Source organism: Leptopilina heterotoma, unplaced genomic scaffold (genome assembly GCF_015476425.1).
Source record: "Leptopilina heterotoma isolate Lh14 unplaced genomic scaffold, ASM1547642v1 Lhet_44, whole genome shotgun sequence".
Lineage (NCBI taxonomy): Eukaryota > Metazoa > Arthropoda > Insecta > Hymenoptera > Figitidae > Leptopilina > Leptopilina heterotoma.
In genome coordinates, this window is record NW_025111084.1 from 826,839 (window position 1) to 846,533 (window position 19,695).

The window sequence follows — 19,695 nt, forward strand, 5'->3', positions numbered from 1 at the left end:
CATCACAAGAATGCAATTATTTTCAAATGTAATAAAATTTTTCACAGAAATTCAATTATGTTTAAAAATTTTTTTAAATTCTCTTCAAAATTTCAATTATCTTTATGAATAATTGAATTGTTCTCCACAATTCAATTATTTTCAAAAATTTTAATAAAATTCTACGCAAACATTTAATTATTTTTATAAATAATGACATTCTTTTGAAGGATTCAATTATTTTTATAAATAGCAAAATTTGAATTAGTTAAAAATAACTATTTTGATAGTAAAAAGTCAGACACTGATTTTTTTTATTTTATAATTAATTCAAAATTGTAATGACAAATAGAAATCATCAGAATTATTTTTCACTTCTTTTCATTAAAAAACTAAAATTTTGTTAAATATTATGTTTTGTCAAATTGAAATTATTTTTGTTCTTTACTTCTAAAGAAAATTAGAAAATTGTTAAACAACTGTGATGAAGAAATAGAAAATTTATTTATTTTGCATTATTTTTCTTTATGAATCACAATTTTTTTAACAAAATTATTATTTTGTTTTAGAAAAAGAAGAAAAATATTTGCACAATTCCTATTTTTAATCTTATTTTTGGAACAGGATTTTCCACAGGAATTAAGACATTCAAAAATTTTAAATTCAAACCAATCAATAATTAAAGATGATCGAGAGATAAAATAATTATTTTGTATTATAAGAATATTGTTACTGTAACTTCATCAAATTTATTTTCATCATTTTAATTCAATTATTATTTTCTAGAATTTTAAATTATTTTTTATGAAAATAATAATTGAATTCCTTAAAAAAATGGATTATTTATGAAAATAATTAAATGTTTACGTACAATTTTATTAAAAATTTTTTTAAATAATTGAATTCTTTTTGGTAAATTTTATTAAAATAGTAGATATTGAAAATCATTGAAATTAGAAAAATGCATTTTATTTTTGAAAATAATTGAAATTAGGACAAGAATTTTTTTGACATTAATGAAAATAATATAATTGAACTTTGGAGAAGAATTTTGTTATTTATAAAGATAATTGGGATTTTTACCAGAATTTTATTTTAAATTTATTTTAAATTTAATTTAAAAAAAAACTATTTTGAACATATGTAGTTGAATTTTATAAGAATTTTTTTTAAATAATTAAATTTCTGCAATTATTTGTAATTTCTCCAAAATTGAATTTTTTTACTTTTCAACAAAAATTTAAATTAGAGAATTTTCAAATTCTATTATTTTTAAAATTGTTAATAATTATTAAAAAAAAAAAAGGTAGCAAGAAGTTAGTTCAGATTGAGAGAAAATATCCCAAGAAAAATAGTCCAAAACAGAAATATCAGACATTTAGTTATACGACAACATGTTGACAACATTAAAATGGACATGAAAAATGTGTCATGTTTTTTTATGTTTTTTTTTAGGACTATCTAATCACACCGACCTCGGATCTGCAGAAGTCCCTTCCCCACACATCATCGCCGATGCAAATGGGAGCGATAGCGCCAACGATGGGCGGATTGAGTCCCATGGGTCCCTCGACAATGTTATCTAATACGATGTCAAGTGTCAACCCAAATAACATCGTCTCGATGAATGGAATGGGCATGGGTTCCTATCAAGGCATGGGGATGTCAACACCGCACGGTGGTTATCCCAGTGGTCTCGTCTTGGGAGATTATCACTCGTTGTGACTTTGGACCCCAGGCAGTGAGGGTAAACGCAATCAGGAAAAGACTTAGGGAAGTAAGCAATTTGCGAAAAACAATTATTTTCAAACTAAAAAAAAGGGACACACTTTTCTTCTTTTTTTCTAATCGCCAAAAAGAATATTTCTCATGCACTATTTTACTTTTACGAATTCAGTTTCAAATTCAATTTGAAATTGAGTTTTTCAATTCGATTTGAAGTTGAATTTTTCAATTCAATTTAAACTTTTCAATTCAATTTGAAAATAAATTTTTCAATTCAATTTGAAGTTAAATTTTCCAATTCGACTTGAAATTGAATCTTTCAATTACGTTTAATTAATATTTATAATTACTCAACTCGGTAATTAACAAAGTTAATTTTATTTTACATTCTCAAAAATTCAACAATTCTTTATATACTCGAAAGCGATGGTAGAGTTGCGAAAAAATTGCTAAAACTTCCTTGAAAGTTAAGATGAAAAACATTTGTAACTATTAAAAAAAACACCCGATCGATGCTCTTTTTCTCGCCAAAAAAAAAAAAAAAAAAAAAATAAGAGCAACGTTATCGAATCAATAGAAAAAAGACATTTTAGCATTTTCAGTTTTCTTAATCATCGTATTACATATATATATAAATATTTATTTATCTAAAAAAATTTCCAGTCAGTTTTCAAGTTGACACAAATATTCTTCTATTTTAAACAACATTTTTTCTTTTTTTCTATACAATGCATTGACCTTGTATATAAAAAAAGTAGAAAAATTCATTAAATGAAAAATTTTCGCTGCAGTCTAATTTAAATATTCTACTTTTCATTTATTATATATGAAAAAATATATAATTACATGAAAATATAATAAATTATATAATATATTTATATAATAAATTATAAATTTATATTTACAATAAAAAAAGTAGAAAAATTCCAAGTTCATTTTTAATTTCTCTAAAAATAAAAAATTCAAAAATTAAAGGTAAACTAATTTTTAATTTTGAATTTATATAAATATTCTACTTTTTATCTATTATATATAAAAATATATTTATAATATATTTACATAAAAAAGTAGAAAAATTCCAAGTTCATTTAATTTCTTCAAAATAAAAAAATTTTTCAAATCAAAAATTAAATTAAAGGTAAATTAATTTAATTTTTACATTTAAATCTACTTTTTTTATTAAAATATAAAAATAGTAGAAAAATTCCAATTTCGTTTAATTGCTTCAAAAGAAATTACTCAAAAATTCATCTACAGTTTAATTTTAATTAATTATATTTGCAAATATATTAATTATATTTTGACAAATAAAAAAAAATAGAAATAATTAATAAAAATAAAAATTTTAATTAAATATTCTATTTTCTATTTATTTTCCAATATTATAGAAAAATTTGTGTCTGTATGAAATATGCTTTAAAAATATTTTCCTTAAATTATAGTCGATTTAATTCGCTGAGATATATATATATATAAGACATTTGGTCAACATTTCCTGTTTTTTTTCTTTTTTTTATATATATATATATCTATAATAATTAAGTTAATTGAAGACTACATTTTGACCGCCGCTGTTGTACACTCCCACGTACGCTTTTACGTTTACTTTGTACATATGTAGATAGTACATATACGTATACGCATCTACGCACTTTGTTAAATCCATTTGCCGAAACCTAATGTTCAAATTGTCCATTAGCAAATCATTTTTTTTTAGTCAAAACTTGTCAAAAAAAAAAAAAGAAAGGGAAAATTATTTTTTAATTATAATTTATAAATGAAATTCATTATTTTATTAATAATATATTATTATATTATTATATAATTTAATTTTACAGAGAAGAAAAAATTTACTTGATTCAAATAAACGATTAGTTAATAATATTGAAGTTAATTTCTCTTAATTCCAGTTAATAAATTAATTATTTTTCAATAAAGAGATGAAAACTTAATGAAGTTAATTTTTTTAATTACAATTTATAACTTAATTATTTTTCAATAATAAGATGAAAAAAATCTCGAAGTTGATTTTTTAATGGCAATTAATAATAAAATTATTTTTCAATAATGAGAAAAAAAATATTATTGTTAATTTTTTAATTGCAGTTGAATAAAACGAAAATGATTTGTGGACGTTTGAATTGTTGTGTTTCATTTTTTTACAGTTCGTTGTATATATAAAAAAAAGTGCATGAAATTAGGGCAAAAGAAAGATACTATTCAACCATAAGGAAGGCAAAATTCTATTAGAGAAATGATACAACGTGTTTTTTTGTAGCGTTATATCAAAGAAGATGATCGAGAATCCCGTTAAATGCGATACTAACAATTTTAGATTTTAATCGAAAGAAAAGGACAAAACAGTGTATAAAGAATACGTTAACAGATGTAAAAAAAAATGACGAGATCGATAAAATAAAGTCCATGGAACGAAGAGGGAGGTCGATTAACACAGATGCAAAAAAAATTCTCTTTTTTATAACAATTTTCATTTTCATTTTCATTTTCATTTATAATCAATTTTCCTTTTAAAGACTTCATTTACAGACTTTAAATTTAAAATTACTCTTTTAATTTAAAGGCAAAATTTTAATTCAAAGTCAAACTTTTAATTTGAACCCAAATTTTAATTTAAAATCAAACTTTTAATTTAAAGTGGAACTTTTAATTTAAAGTCGAAATTTTAATTTAAAATCAAACTTGTAATTTAAAGTTGAACTTTTAATTTAAAGTCAATCTTTTAATTGAAAGTTAAACTTTTAATTGTGAGTCAAAATTTTAATTGAAATCAAACTTTTAATTTGAAATCAAAGACTTCAAATTTTCTCTCACAATAAAAATAGAACTTGAAAAATATTTTTGATAGACATTTAAAAAATTATTTTTTTCCGTTCACAAAAAAATGAATTACTTTTAATTTTTAAACATTGGCCTCATAAATAAAAAGTTATAAAGAGCTTGAAATATTAAAGCACAAGTGACTGCATATCGTATAAAGAAAAATCAAAATTACATAATTAAAATGCTTTGTAAAAATCAAATCTCAATCACATTCAAATTCCTAATTATTAATTATGTAGCTTTATTTAAAATAATAAAGATTTACTCAACTTTGAAAACCATTTTTTGTCATTTTAAGACAAATACTTCAATTCATGATGAATTTATATAAAATATAAATAACAAATTTAAAAGAAGAAAGAAACAAAAAATCATATTTTTAATTAATTCAACACAAAGAAATAATTTTCCTCTAATAATTGAAATTAGAATGAGAATAATATAATAAGCAATTCGCTTTAAAAAAAAAGCATTTTAATTCACGCACAATTTTCGCTCAGGCCAATTAAATCGCGCGAATTGCACACAACATTCCCGAGACGCGTCTTAATTTTTAAATACACGATGAATCACCGCGTTTACGACTTAATTCTTCAAAATAGAATGACGCATATATATAATTATAATTTTTCAATTCTCACCTCCCGGTAGTTCCCGAACAAGTAGCTCAAAAATAGTCATTGTTGTTAGATCGTAAGAATTTAGTATTAGTTTAAAAACAAAAAAAAAAAGGAAAAGAATAATATAGAGAAAAATATAAAAAACGTCAAAGAGAGGTCTTTTTTTTCTTTACCAAAACAATTAGAAATTAAAACAACACACCTTTATATTATATATAAATAAATAAATATTAAAAGCGATTGTGAAGAAGGCAATTAAAAAAAAAAAATTTGACAAAATAATTTAACAGCAACAAGACCCTAAATAAATGACGATTGACGACGTTGTAATTCGACAAAATTTTTTCAAAAAATTATTTACATATGCCTATATAGTGATTAATCGGAAAGTAAGACTGCCGACGAACCGTACAAGCAGTGCCACAAAGCGCAGGCGCGTTGCCAAAAAAAAAAATATTTATGACTGGCTCCAAATTCACAAAAAAAAAAATGAAATCAATTTATTACTTTAAAGTTTAAACGAAAGTAAAATTATTTATAATTCATTATTTATTATTTCATTTCATTTTTTTTTAAACGAAATATCCAAGTTTATTTATTTTTCTTAAAAAATGGAAAAGAAACGGCGAAAAAAAGTTCAAAAAAATTTGGAAATAGTAGTAAATGAATACAGTAAATGAATGAGTACAGTAATTAAATGAATTTAGAACAAATTTAGTACAGTAAATAGTATTCTAGTATACTAAATATTTTAGTAGGGGAACATAGTCTAGGTCGGCCACCTTTTTGACTTTTGTTTATAACTTTTTTTTAAAAATGAATTTGGACAATTGAAGTATATGGTTGGAAAGTCCTGTTTAATAGGAACATTTTTTCTGTACAAAGTAAATTGACAGGTTTAAAAATGAAAAAGTTATAAAGATTTAAAAAAAAAAAATTTTGTAGTCCAGGTTGGCCATTACAGTCAAGGTCGGCCATGTTTAAAATTCAAAGGGCATTAATCTTTAAAAAATAAAATAACATGTTTGGAGTTACGGAAAATTGATTCTTTATTGTTTACAGTTTGTAACTTAATGAAATAACAAAATAATAAAAATAAACAATATAAAAAAATAAATATAAATAAAAAAAAATTTTGCACTAAAATATTAATAAAATTAAATAAAAATATTAGTAAGATGATCAATTATATTATGAGTTATACAGAATTGCAGTTTTTGCAAATGAAGTAGCTCGTCCTCATCTTTGCGCATTTTAAACACATAGTGGCCGACCTTGACAGTAAGTAACATTACCGAATTGTTGTAACCATAAAGAAATACGTTTCGGGATTCGATTTTTTACTTTGTTTTCCTTTCAACCATGAGTCCCACAAATTTTCTGCATACTTGCCTTGACGATTCAATTTGTTTTTTATCTTTTATTAATGGTTTTTCACATTATGCACAAAACTTTTTTTGAGCTTTTTTTGTACCGACGTCACAGAAAACACAATTTTCGATTTTCCGAAAATGTAATTGAACAAAAAGTTAGGTTTCACTAAGACAAGCTTCGACAAAAATGCGCGTAGGTGGCGCTAGTGAACTTGACAAAAAAACGCGAGTGGCCTACCTAGACAGTAGGCCAACCTTGACTACATTCCCCTACCTAGTAATTTTAGTATTATACTATTTTAGTATTACTATTTTAGTAGTAATACTATTTTAATACTAAATACTCCATTACTCGTACGCTAAAAATTCTTTTAAAAAAAATTTTCGCATTACTTTCATCACCGTTTTCAATTTTTTTTTTTTTTTTTTTGTTAAAAATTGTTTCATTTTTCGTTTTGTTTGCTTTTTTTTGGAGCGATTCATAGAGCGCGTGTGCGAGTGTACGTAAATTAGTAATTAAGTAAATTTATTGTGTGTATACATGCTATAGAGTATATAGTATATATATGATGTATATATGATGCAAAAGTATGTCCGTACATTGTGCCGAGTGGAAAATTATGTAAAACTATGAAGAATGCAGAAAAAACTGACAATTACTGACAAATACGGTCTTAAAACTCGCAGTTAATTTCAAACTGTCAAATTGATACCAAACAGGATCAAAAAGTTTCAAATTGATACCAAACACAATCAAAAAGTTTCAGATTGATATCAAAATGTTTCAAATTGATACCAAAACTGTATATAAAATTGATATCAAAATGTTTCAAATTGATATCAAAAAATTTCAATTTGATACCAAACAGTATCAAATTGACACCAAAAAGTTTCCAATTAACACCAAAAAGTATCAGTTTAATATCAAAAAGTTAAAAAAATTTTTTACCAAAAATTTGAATCAATCACTTTTTAGTATTAAATTGATACCAACAAACTCTACAACTGATACCAAATATGGTATCAAATTGACGAAAAAAAACCATAATTTCGCCATCAAATTGTCAATTTTAAATTAACAGTGAAAGAATAAAACATTTGTCAAAACCACTCATAAGCACAAATAAAAAAAAACCGCAATTACAGAATAAAGAAAAAACAAATAATGAAAATAGCAACGAACAAAATAATGACACAATTATTATAAAAAGACATGTCACAAAGTCTATATTATAAATTGTGTCGCAGAAAAATAAAAAGTAAAAATAAGATAATATGGAATATAAAAGAAAAAAGTAGGGGAGAAATTAAATTTTCTTTCTATACTCTAAGCCGAATGTAATTAAATCCTACCACGATGCACAATTAATTAAGCCAAAGTGCTGAGAAATAAGTCACGATGTACGATTCAAACAGTATCGAATAAAGTTAATGTTATTTAAAATTATTTTGTCTCTTTAATTAAAAAAAAAACCTTTTTATAAATTTCCTTTCCTATAGTATTCCGGCGAATAAGAATAATAATATTCAATTCTTAAAATTGAATTTTTATAAAGAAAGTTATAAAAATTTTTTAAAATAATTGAATTCTTTCGGCAAATTATAAACAAATTTTAAGAATAAATGCAATTATCTATCATTTTATTTAAAATTGCATAAAAAATAATTGAAATACTGCGATAAGTTTTGTCATTTTCTTCATAGAGGAAGGATTGTATATTTTCAATTTATAATAATAATAATAACACAGTTTTTCTAAGGATATCAAATTGAGACGTACGTTTTTTGTCTCAATTTGATATCCTTAGAAAAACTGTGAATAAAAATTTTTAAAAATAGTATTAAATTAATTCAAAAACTTACAAGTGATGAAACCTTGGACATGTGGTATTCAGATAGAGAAACGACAGATTTTCTTCCGTGACGTCAAGCAAATGGGCGATATTGAGTACACTCAACAAAGTATTGGATCATCAGAAAGGCCGAAATTGACTAAAAAAAACAAATGTTTGGTTATTAGTGAACAAAAATTATACTATTAAATATAATTTAGCAAAAATTATATTACTGAATATAATTATAAACTGAATATAATTTAGCCGCATTATTCAAAATTTCTTCCGCCTTTAAAGGATAAAAATTCAGGAAAACATCAGATAAATACTTAAAACAAAAAATTTTGAAATTATTTAATTATTATTGTTTCATTAAAATTATTTTAATTAATTTTGTAATTAATTATTATCATTTTTAATTAATTTTAATTATTAATTTCAATTATTTTAATTATTAATTTTAATTATTAATTTCAATTATTTTAATTATTAATTTCAATTATTTTAATTATTAATTTTAATGATTTTTAATTAATGGCCACCATCCAAAGGGGGTGGCAAAAAAAATGTTGCAAACAATGAAATATCCAAGATAAAGGAGAAAGAAATTTTTTTAAGAAACGATAAGAGTGAAAACAGTGTTAAATACTTATCTTTGATTGTAAATGATGGTGAAGGAACTTCTTGGCCTTAGTAAAATTATACGTAACAAAAAAAGAAAAAAAACACGTAACTTCACTATACACTATATACATATCACGTAACACTTACACTTACACGAACCCGCGAAGGAGAGCCCCACCCCGCTCATCCTCAGTGAGACACATCCGATTACGCACTTGTCTCTCCTTACGCACATTTTTTTAAAATAAAATTTTTTAAAATATGTTACAACTTAGCTCCAAAATAATATTGGAAGCAAGAGGGACTTACAAACGTTCACTGAAAATGTCACCCAACATTCCAAACCAATCGTTAAAGAAATGAAGATCACTTTTGAACTCAGCTTCCGAAAAAGTGACTGGATTTTTTTCCTGCTTTCCGACTCTTCTCCTTTATGATTGTACATCAGACCTGTAAATTCAAGCAAAGAGTATTTTCATTAATATTTCGTTACAGTTTTCACATAACTTAGTAGATTAAAGCCAATTATAATTGAAGCTAATCATTAATTATCAATTCATTCAAAACTTTTTACATTACGCTGAAAAAAATTTATTTAATTTAAATAAACCGATTATTTGACTATTATCAATTAAATATTTACTTGGATCGAATAATATTTATTGGAATCAATCAAATGGTATTTGAATCAATAACTTTGGTTTGAATTTTAAAAAAAAAATTTGAAAAAAATACAATTTAATTGAGTCTAATAAATATTATTTCATTCAGTTAAATATTTATTAAGTCAAGTAATCAGTTATTTGAATCAAATAAATTTTTTCCCGGTGTATTTATTCGTAGATTTTTAATCGAAGCTCAGTAGCGTAACGATAGTAGCGTAACGATGTCAAATAAAATCTCAAAAACGCAATGAAAGTGCGGAAGCTGTTATAGATTTCACATGACAGAATAACAATTTCGATAAGATCATTTTCTTTCTTATTTCAACTAAAGAGAATTGCGTTTTTTAAATGATACCCAGTTGTGTACATCTTCAGTACATTATATAGTTTAAGGAACCTTTTCGATCGACCGTTTTTCAAAAAAAGCGCATCTGTCTATTCTATATATCTGTTTTCTATATACGCCTGATGAATTCCTTTGTACTGATTTTCAATTCGTTTCTCATCGATTCAAAATTCGAACATAGTAAGATCGTTAAAGATACTGAAGATATGGATGAAGCTATATGAGAGCGTGAGAGACTAATAACTTTCCCAATGAGAATATAAATACTATATCAATAATTAAAAATATTTTTAAAATAATCAAACATCAATTTTTCCACCGGTGAATTTCTCTTACAGAAAATCTAAAGTCATAGTTTTATTTACCTTATTCGTGAATCGAAATAAACGGAAACCAGCTGAACGGAACTGGGGAAGCGTTGCAAATCGTGTAGAATCGATTTCATACACGATGCACCTTTATTTTGCTAATACGACTTGCAATAAAATGAGCAAACAAATCGATTTTACGTAGCGATTTCGAATACAAGATCATTAGCAACTTGCTTGTTTTTTCTTCTTCTTGTTTATACTGACTTACAAGTAGTCAATATAAAATAGAATAAAATACAATAATTACGATAATTATATTATAATTATATAAATAACTTATTTCACACCGAATGTTTTTTTCAAATTCACCGTATGTCCATTGTTCAAAATAAATTAGCCCTAAATTACAGCACAGTAAATATTCAAAAATATCAAAATTTTGGTGCCACAATTTAACAGACCTGTAAATGTTACTTTATTATTTTCACACATAAAAAAAAATATGTAATTGTATACGAAAAAGTTAAAAATAACCGACTCATTATTTGTTAGTTATTCCCCGCACAAAATAATGAAAATAACAAAGATGTATTCGAAAACAAACAAAGTATATGCGCGTACATGTACCTTATCAAATCATCAAAGCATAAATAAAAAGTGAACAATTATGGTAATGAGCAACTCCTTCTGAAAAGTCTGACCTAATAGCGACAAATTATGAAAAGATTCAACACATCTCTCCATTCAGATTCATCTTAAAACTGTCATGTATCATTTATCAAGCGTCGAAGAGCACACATAAATATAGAAATATACGCGCGATACACGCACCATTTCAGTAAACTTTCCAAGAATCAAAAAAATATCGTAGTTACATTCACGCAAAAAAAAATTTCTACATTGATATTATAAATATTTTTCCAAATTCTGAGAATTTATAACATGAAAAGTATAATAAATATTTAAATAAAATTTCTAACAACGATCACTTCCTGGTAGTTCCTAAAAATTAGTTTCTTCGAGGGAAAGAAAATATTCCATAGAAATGGTCTGAATAATTGTCATTTCTGCCCTAGGGAATAAAATGCCTACTTTAAGCTGATGAAATAAAATAAAATTCTTCAGAATAGATAAATTCTGTGTTGATTTTAGTAAAAATAAATAAAATCAGGGTCACTACTAGACAGGAAAGTCAGGGAAAGTAAAATTGGTCAGGGAAAAATCAGGGATCAAAATTAAAAGTAATGGAAAAAATTACATGAACAATTATTTTCTAAGCTTTATCTTCTGTTTACTAACAATTGTTAGTACAAAAAGTGTTAACTTGTCCCAAACTACTGCTAGAATAATTCCAATTAAAATCTGGGTCATCAAAATTAATTTAATTCACAATTCATAAAAAGTAACCACAGCCGATAGTCAGCAGAAGATGTAAAATTATTTTTTAGCGAAGTTTATCTTCTGTTTAATAACAATTCTTAGTCAATAAATTTTTTACTGGTCCCAAACTACTGCTAGGACAATTCCAATAATTATTCGAGTTATCAAAATTAATTTAATTCACAATTCATAAAAAGTAACCACATGCAGCCAATAATCAGCAGAAGATGCAAAATTATTTTTTAGCGAAGTTTATCTTCTGTTTAGTAACAATTCTTAGTCAATTAATTTTTTACTGGACCCAAACTACTGCTAGAACAATTCTAATAATTATTCGAGTCATCAAAATTAATTTAATTCACAATTCATAAAAAGTAACCACAGCCGATAATCAGCAGAAGATGAAAAATTATTTTTTAGCGAAGTTTATCTTCTGTTTACTAACAATTCTTAGTCAATAAATTTTTTACTGGTCCCAAACTATTAGAAGAACCATTCCAATTAATATCCGAGTCATTAAAATTAATTTAATTCACAATTCATAAAAAGTAACCATAGCCGATAATCAGCTGAAGATGAAAAATTATTTTTTGTGCAAAACCTAAAAAAATTCAATGAGATTTCCATGATTCCATGAATTAAAATTAAATCCCATGACAATTTTGTGATTTCCAGGTTTTCCATGTGACTTGTAGAAACCCTGAAGTTACTCTATATTTATTTTTTCCACAGTAACACGGTGCACCTTATACATAGACGTAAAAATAAGAGTGCTTAAAAATGTATTTTTTTCCTCTATCGAAAGGTATTTCTTGGAGGACACTCGAGGTCGTGAGTCTTAAAGGGCTTAAGGAATCAGTGCTTTGTCCTTCTTTGCTGTTCTTCGGCCGCAACGAGGTGGAATAAGAGCAGTCGACGCATGCTCATCGGCCTGTTATAATTTCGGTTCTATTAGCTTTGCCAGGGGCCCCGGTAAGACCCAGAGGGATTTTTTTTCTTCTTGTTCATTTTTTTTTTTCTTCAAGAGATCGTAAAGTTAAGCCCCTCAAGAGACCCCACGTAGAAAGTATATTAATAATGGGCGTATGCATGTAATAGACTCATATGTGTATTGGATTGAAATTTTGTGTGGATGAGAGTGAATTGTACATAATATAGAAGAGGATGAGAATGGAGCAGGGAAGAGGCCATCCTTGATTTAAAGAGGGGTTCTCTCCGCTCATGACGATGCTGTCAAGTAGCATCTCGACACGGGCCTCACAATAGCTACTTGTTAGCGCACTGTGTGTCAGAGAAAAGGACGAGTCGATATATTTCTTTTCTTTCCTTTACACATCCCGAAATCTTTAATCTCCCTTCAATCTTCATTTTTCACATATTATAACATCAAATACTAATCTTTCTTCGTGATCAACTATTATGTATAAGCATTTAATTACTTCATGTATTGAAGTAAGTCTGTACTAAGAAATTAATGCGGTTACTAACAATCGAGAATGAATCAGTGAAACTGAATCTATTCGTTTAGATAAATGACTATAGCACTTAGTGAAATTCTACTGAAAAATAAGTAAAATTTCATTATTTCTCAGTAGAATATACTTCAGATTTAGAGAGTATCTTTTTAAGGTAATTTTTTACATTCGGATTTTGCGATTGTTTGTATTTTACCCTCGTTGGGTCCCCAATTATATAGTTGGGGTGTATACGCATTGGGTTTTTATAATAAGTTTAATGCAGATACAATACAGTCATTACGCGGTTGTAATGGCGATGCATTGACGCGCAACGCTCAAGCGAGCTGCGAATGGTCCTGCTGTGCATCTGCCCTAAGCCAACAATAGAATGAATCTACCTCAACAAATGTCCCCCCTTTTCTCTTTTTATCCACTAGTTTAAAAATTAACGATGTCATCAAAAACTTTACCAACCCTCAACTATAGATATACTTTTTTCACACGATTTTGAATTTAAAAAAATTATGTGACACTTTTATCGATACAATTATACTCATTTATATAACAATTAATGTTACTCATCCTACGATCCGACGGTTCAATTGAATTCTAATAAATTTAATGACATCAGGGAAATCGGGAAATTAGTAATGTGTTTACTTAATTAATAAACATAATACGTTTTTATATTAAAAAAAACCCTTCTCCTAGTTTAGGAAAAATTATTCTTCTACAATTTAAACCTAATATCGAAGCATGTCACAAACTGTTAGAGAATAATGCAAGACAAATTTATTAGACCCAAATTTGGATTAAATCGTTATTGTCTTGAACGTGAGGTAAATAAATAATATTTCGACGAAACCAGGACATGATTTATGTTCACGTATACACATGCCGATGTATATTGTTCACGCTCGATCGATGTAAATTACAAGAAAAGGTGCAAGAAGGAGAGAGAGAGAGAGAAAGTCAAAAAGGGAGAAGAGAGGACAAGTGATTTCGAGCTGAATATTTATGGGCAGGCCAGTTGAAATTAATTTATGCAGCCGCATAGGCTGCCATGTAATTTATTCGAGGTACGCGCGATCAGTCACTCTCGTCTTGGCTTTTGTGGTAAGGAAATCCTGAACCAACAACTACGGAAGCTATTCAATCACACTGCACTACACAATTTCAATCAATTTTCAATCAAATTCTACCGAGCACATAATAAAACAAAAAGAAAAATTCAACAATCATCAGAAATTCCGAAAAAATTTTTAAAAAATGTATTAAATTATTTCACCGCGCACAGTGAATCAAGTCGCAGCCTTTATCTTTCGACTCGTGCCCAAGGCACACGCCAAACACAGATACATATCACACTCGATCTTGAGTCCGAAACTCGAATTGCGGAGACAATTTGTCCAGACACGGTTCAGGGCAAAGCAGAAAAAGAAGATGATGAAGAAGAAGAAGAAGAAGTAGAAGCTAAAAGAGGTGAGCGGAAAAAAGAGAGATCCCGCATCTTTCAAGGAGCGAGCGTTATGATTTGTGGCGGCCCAGATCCTGATCCTGTCTCTTTGGAAGAAGCACCCACGCTTCCAGGAACCTCCATGCTTCGTTCTTTCCTGTTTGTCTCCTCATCCCGAAGAAAAGAGAGAACGGAATATAGAAAAAACAAATTTTTTCTTTCTCAAAGTCTATAAAATGGAGTGAAATAAATTCCAAGATCGGACTCTCTGATCGCATAGAGCGAATGTAATGCAGACTAATTTGTGAAATTTAAATTCCACCTCGAAGGACCTCCAGATTCAGAACTCGTCCAGAAGATCCAAAAAGCGCGTGCGTACAATCAAGACTCAACCCCCCCTTGAGAATCATTATTAAAAGAGAAGAGGAAAAAAAATTCACGAGCGATTCGAGATAAATTTCGTCGTCGTGGTCGTCGTACGAGGTCTGGATTCGAAATGACCATACGCGCATAGTCCAAAAACTTGTCACCGGGAATTCTTGCAGACTTCCTGGAAAGTGTCGCACGCGAGAACGAGTTATTCCGAGGTCGAATTGGTGTCAACGTGTACGTGGATGACACTATCTTCAAAATTATTGTTCAAGTCTACCGTGTCCTTTCAGAATGAATTACACTGACAATTTTGATTTCTGCAGGAATGTGCGGGTGGTCCAAGGAGCAATATTTTTTTCACCAAACAACATTTACCATTCTCTTCAAAATTCTCTTTCATCATGTCAAACAATGTAACAATATCTCTGTAAATCTACACAAACAATCAGGCGATTGACGTACAAATTTAATTTTCTTTTTTCCTGATTTCCAAACAAGCTCCAATAAATATTATTCTTAGAATAGAATTTTCTTTTGAAATCTAAACATTTAATTTTTTTCCAGTATAATAAAAATTCCTGACTTTTCCCTGACCTCTGGGATTAGAGATAATTTCTTAAATTAAAAATAAATTTTTTGTTTAAAATCACTTACCACTGCAGTAGTTAAAAGCTGGAGCTGGAATGAATTGAAGAAATAGTCCACGATACACAAATGATTCAAACAATCATCTTTTTGAAGAAACGATGAGGACTCGTCGTCAATCCTGATGTCCTATTGATAAACGTTGAAACGAAGAAGGAAGAATGTACTCGTCACTCCCAAAATTCCATCTGTAAATTTAATAAAACGAAGGTGTTAGTAAAGCAGCGGGAGTAATTTTTACTTTTAATTAATACTGTTATTTGTATCAAATCTTAATTTTACGCATCCAAGCTTAACCAGAAATGTTTTACTATAAAAGTAGTAAAAATTACTTTATACATTTTTCTCCGTGTATAGGAAGTTTTTCGGTACAGTCTACGGGTATCTTCTGCTATCAAAAAGTAAAAAGCTCCATAATCCAAATTCAAACTAAAAACCTAGTAATCGCATTTTCCGTAAGGTCGTAAGACCTTCCGGAAAATGCGGTTACTAGGTTTTCACTTTGGAAAGCAGCTTTTACTATGATAGTTCAGTAAAATTAATTCCTTTTTTCCACATTTAAGTCCAACAAGAGCGCAACCTTTATTATCAAGTCTATTGCGGGTTAAAATCAAAATTCTCTTTTTTACTATACTACAAAACTAATTTTTTCGCAGAGAAGAAAGGAGAGGAAGAGAGAGAGAAGAGAGAAGACACAAGCAAGTTGTATGTATGGATTGGCGGATTAGAAGCGGCTGTTCACTAGCAGTGGCCATTGTCAGGCATATAATACGGTTATGATTTAGTTTAGGACGTGAGGATGGGAGCAAACTGAGGGGGCCTGATGGGGACTCTGGTGTCGGATTACAACGAACTAGGCCTCTCGCCACATCCACACGACCATCTCCGTTCATGTTTGCACGTGTCTTAACTGCATGACTACATTTATGGACCGTTCACCATGTCTTACAGTGAAGATAAAATGTAAATCGATCTGTGATTATACATCAACTATATACAAAAAAATACACATTTATTAACCTTTATTCAAAACTAAAAATCATTGCCGAACCATTTTTTCAAGTTTTTCAAATTTAATAATAAAATTGAGTAAAATTTGCCGCAAAATTTAAAAATTTAGAAATTTAGAAAAAATTAACTGATATTTAGAATTCTTCTGTATATTATAAATGTAGGTGGTATATCATCGATAATTATCTCAGTCTTATATATACAGCAATTTCAAAATTAGTAGCTCTTTAACGAATGTAAATTCGGTAAGATGCAAGATAGTGAAACGGCATATCGTACGTTCTGTGAATTCGCGAATTATGAATATGATTATCTCTCCGGTATTCTCTTGACGCGAAGCCAGACCTTTTGCCCCATCCTCGAGGTGTCATCTTACACCCCCTGAGAGTCTCTATCTCTTTCTAGCATTTCATATTCCTCTCTCTTTTCATCATCATCAACTTCCCTATATACATATATACGAATGTATATTTCAAGAAAGTATAAACATAAAATGAGATCCAATTTTTTCCACCTGTGACCGATTTATCCGTTCGCGTGTCGAACATGCAAGAGTTATTTCGAATCTGAACTACAGACTTCACAGTCAAAAATTAATTTTAAAAAAGTAGCAAAAAGTATATTTCAAATTAGCTTTCAAATTAAAAAAAAGTAGCTATCGAAAAATTAAACTTGACGACCAAAGAAACTCGTTTTAGACACTTTGTAAAAATGACAAAAATTCCAATCCGTATTTTTTATTTTCCGTATACTTTTTCCTAATTTTCATCGAAAATATTTACTTCTTTTTTATCCTGCTAATAAATTGAATTTCTGCAACGTATATTATTATTCATCAAAGAATTTAAATATTTATAAAAATAATTTAATTCCTGCGAAGATTTTATAAAAATCTTTAAATAATTGATTTCTTTCGACTAATTTTATGGAAATTTTAATTTAAATAATTGAATTCCTAAAAAATTTTTATTATTTATGAAAATAATTTAAATTACACTTTTTTTAAATAATTCAATTCTTGCGAACGATTTTATTAGAATTTTTCAAAATAATTGAATATTAAAAAAAAAATGTATTACTTTTAAAAATAATTGAATTCATATGATGAATATTGTTATTTAGAAAAATAATTGAATTTTGCAAACAATTTTATTAAAATGCCTACAAATAATTGAATTTTCAATAATAATTTTGTTATTTATCGACATAATTGAATTCTTTCGAAAAATTATTTATCGAAACAATTAAAATGTTGGGCTCTTCAAAAATACTTTACTTATTTAATAGTCGCGACTGTTTGGTAAAAAATCTAAAATTATCAAAAATTATCAAAAATCCGAATTTCTTAAAATTCAACATTTTTTCTCCTCTTTTATAGGATTTAGCTTCATTATTTTTGTGCTTTTGGAAAATACTTTACTTATTTAATAGTCTCGACTCTTTGGTAAAAAATCTAAAATTTCCGAAAATTATCAAAAATTCAAAAATCTGAATTTCTTAAAATTCAACATTTTTTCTTCTCTTTTATGGGATTAAGCTTCATTATTTTTGTGCTTTTGGAAAATACTTTACTTATTCAATAGTCTCGACTGTTTGGTAAAAAATGTAAAATTTTCGAAAATTATCAAAAATTCAAAAAACCGAATTTCTTAAAATTCAACATTTTTTCCTCTCTTTTATGGGATTTAGCTTCATTATTTTTGTGCTTTTGGAAAATACTTTACTTATTTAATAGTCTCGACTCTTTGGTAAAAAATCTAAAATTTTCGAAAATTATCAAAAATTCAAAAATCCGAATTTCTTAAAATTTAACATTTTTTTTCCTTTTTTATGGGATTTAGCTGCATTATTTTTGTGCTTTTGGAAAATACTTTACTTATTAAATAGTCTCGACTCTTTGGTAAAAAATCTAAAATTTTCGAAAATTATCAAAAATTCAAAAATCCGAATTTCTTAAAATTCAACATTTTTTCTCCTTTTTTATGGGATTTAGCTGCATTATTTTTGTGCTTTTGAAAAATACTTTACTTATTCAATAGTCTCGACCGTTTGGTAAAAAATGTAAAATTTTCGAAAATTATCAAAAATTCAAAAATCCGAATTTCTTAAAATTCAACATTTTTTCCTCTCTTTTATGGGATTTAGCTTCATTATTTTTGTGCTTTTGGAAAATACTTTACTTATTTAATAGTCTCGACTCTTTGGTAAAAAATCTAAAATTTTCGAAAATTATCAAAAATTCAAAAATCCGAATTTCTTAAAATTTAACATTTTTTTTCCTTTTTTATGGGATTTAGCTGCATTATTTTTGTGCTTTTGGAAAATACTTTACTTATTAAATAGTCTCGACTCTTTGGTAAAAAATCTAAAATTTTCGAAAATTATCAAAAATTCAAAAATCCGAATTTCTTAAAATTCAACATTTTTTCTCCTTTTTTATGGGATTTAGCTGCATTATTTTTGTGCTTTTGAAAAATACTTTACTTATTCAATAGTCTCGACCGTTTGGTAAAAAATGTAAAATTTTCGAAAATTATCAAAAATTCAAAAATCCGAATTTCTTAAAATTCAACATTTTTTCCTCTCTTTTATGGGATTTAGCTTCATTATTTTTGTGCTTTTGGAAAATACTTTACTTATTTAATAGTCTCGAATCTTTGGTAAAAAATCTAAAATTTTCGAAAATTATCAAAAATTCAAAAATCCGAATTTCTTAAAATTCAACATTTTTTCCTCTCTTTTATGGGATTTAGCTTCATTATTTTTGTGCTTTTGAAAAATACTTTACTTATTTAATAGTCTCGACTGTTTGGTAAAAAATCTAAAATTTTCGAAAATTATCAAAAATTCAAAAATCCGAATTTCTTAAAATTCAACATTTTTTCCTCTCTTTTATGGGATTTAGCTTCATTATTTTTGTGCTTTTGGAAAATACTTTACTTATTCAATAGTCTCGACTGTTTGGTAAAAAATGTAAAATTTTCGAAAATTATCAAAAATTCAAAAAACCGAATTTCTTAAAATTCAACATTTTTTCTTCTCTTTTATGGGATTT

General features: G+C 27.1%; 3 protein-coding genes across 8 annotated transcripts in view; 1 reads left to right on the plus strand and 2 right to left on the minus strand.

The window, feature by feature from the left end:
* Positions 1–2,411, plus strand: part of LOC122506819 (homeobox protein six1a-like) — a 58,316-nt gene extending 55,905 nt beyond the window's left edge. For both annotated transcript variants that reach the window (XM_043619163.1, XM_043619164.1), the window contains exon 5: positions 1,435–2,411. In XM_043619163.1, coding sequence (XP_043475098.1) covers positions 1,435–1,704 — 270 coding nt within the window. In that variant the 3' untranslated portion in view covers positions 1,705–2,411. The remainder of the gene's footprint in view (positions 1–1,434) is intronic.
* The window catches only part of LOC122506818 (translation initiation factor IF-2, mitochondrial), a 136,708-nt gene extending 128,117 nt beyond the window's left edge, over positions 1–8,591 (minus strand). For both annotated transcript variants that reach the window (XM_043619162.1, XM_043619161.1), the window contains exon 1: positions 8,402–8,591. The gene's annotated coding sequence lies outside the window, so the exon portion shown is untranslated. The remainder of the gene's footprint in view (positions 1–8,401) is intronic.
* Positions 8,592–8,851: 260 nt separating this feature from the next.
* LOC122506825 overlaps positions 8,852–19,695 on the minus strand; it is a 59,350-nt gene continuing 48,506 nt past the window's right edge. For all 4 annotated transcript variants that reach the window (XR_006302037.1, XR_006302036.1, XR_006302038.1 and 1 more), the window contains 2 exons: positions 15,639–15,817; positions 8,852–9,447 (listed from right to left, as the gene is read on the minus strand). Coding sequence is in view for 1 of the 4 variants with exons in the window: in XM_043619171.1 (XP_043475106.1) it covers positions 15,745–15,817 (73 nt within the window). In the remaining 3 variants the exon portion in view is untranslated. The remainder of the gene's footprint in view (positions 9,448–15,638; positions 15,818–19,695) is intronic.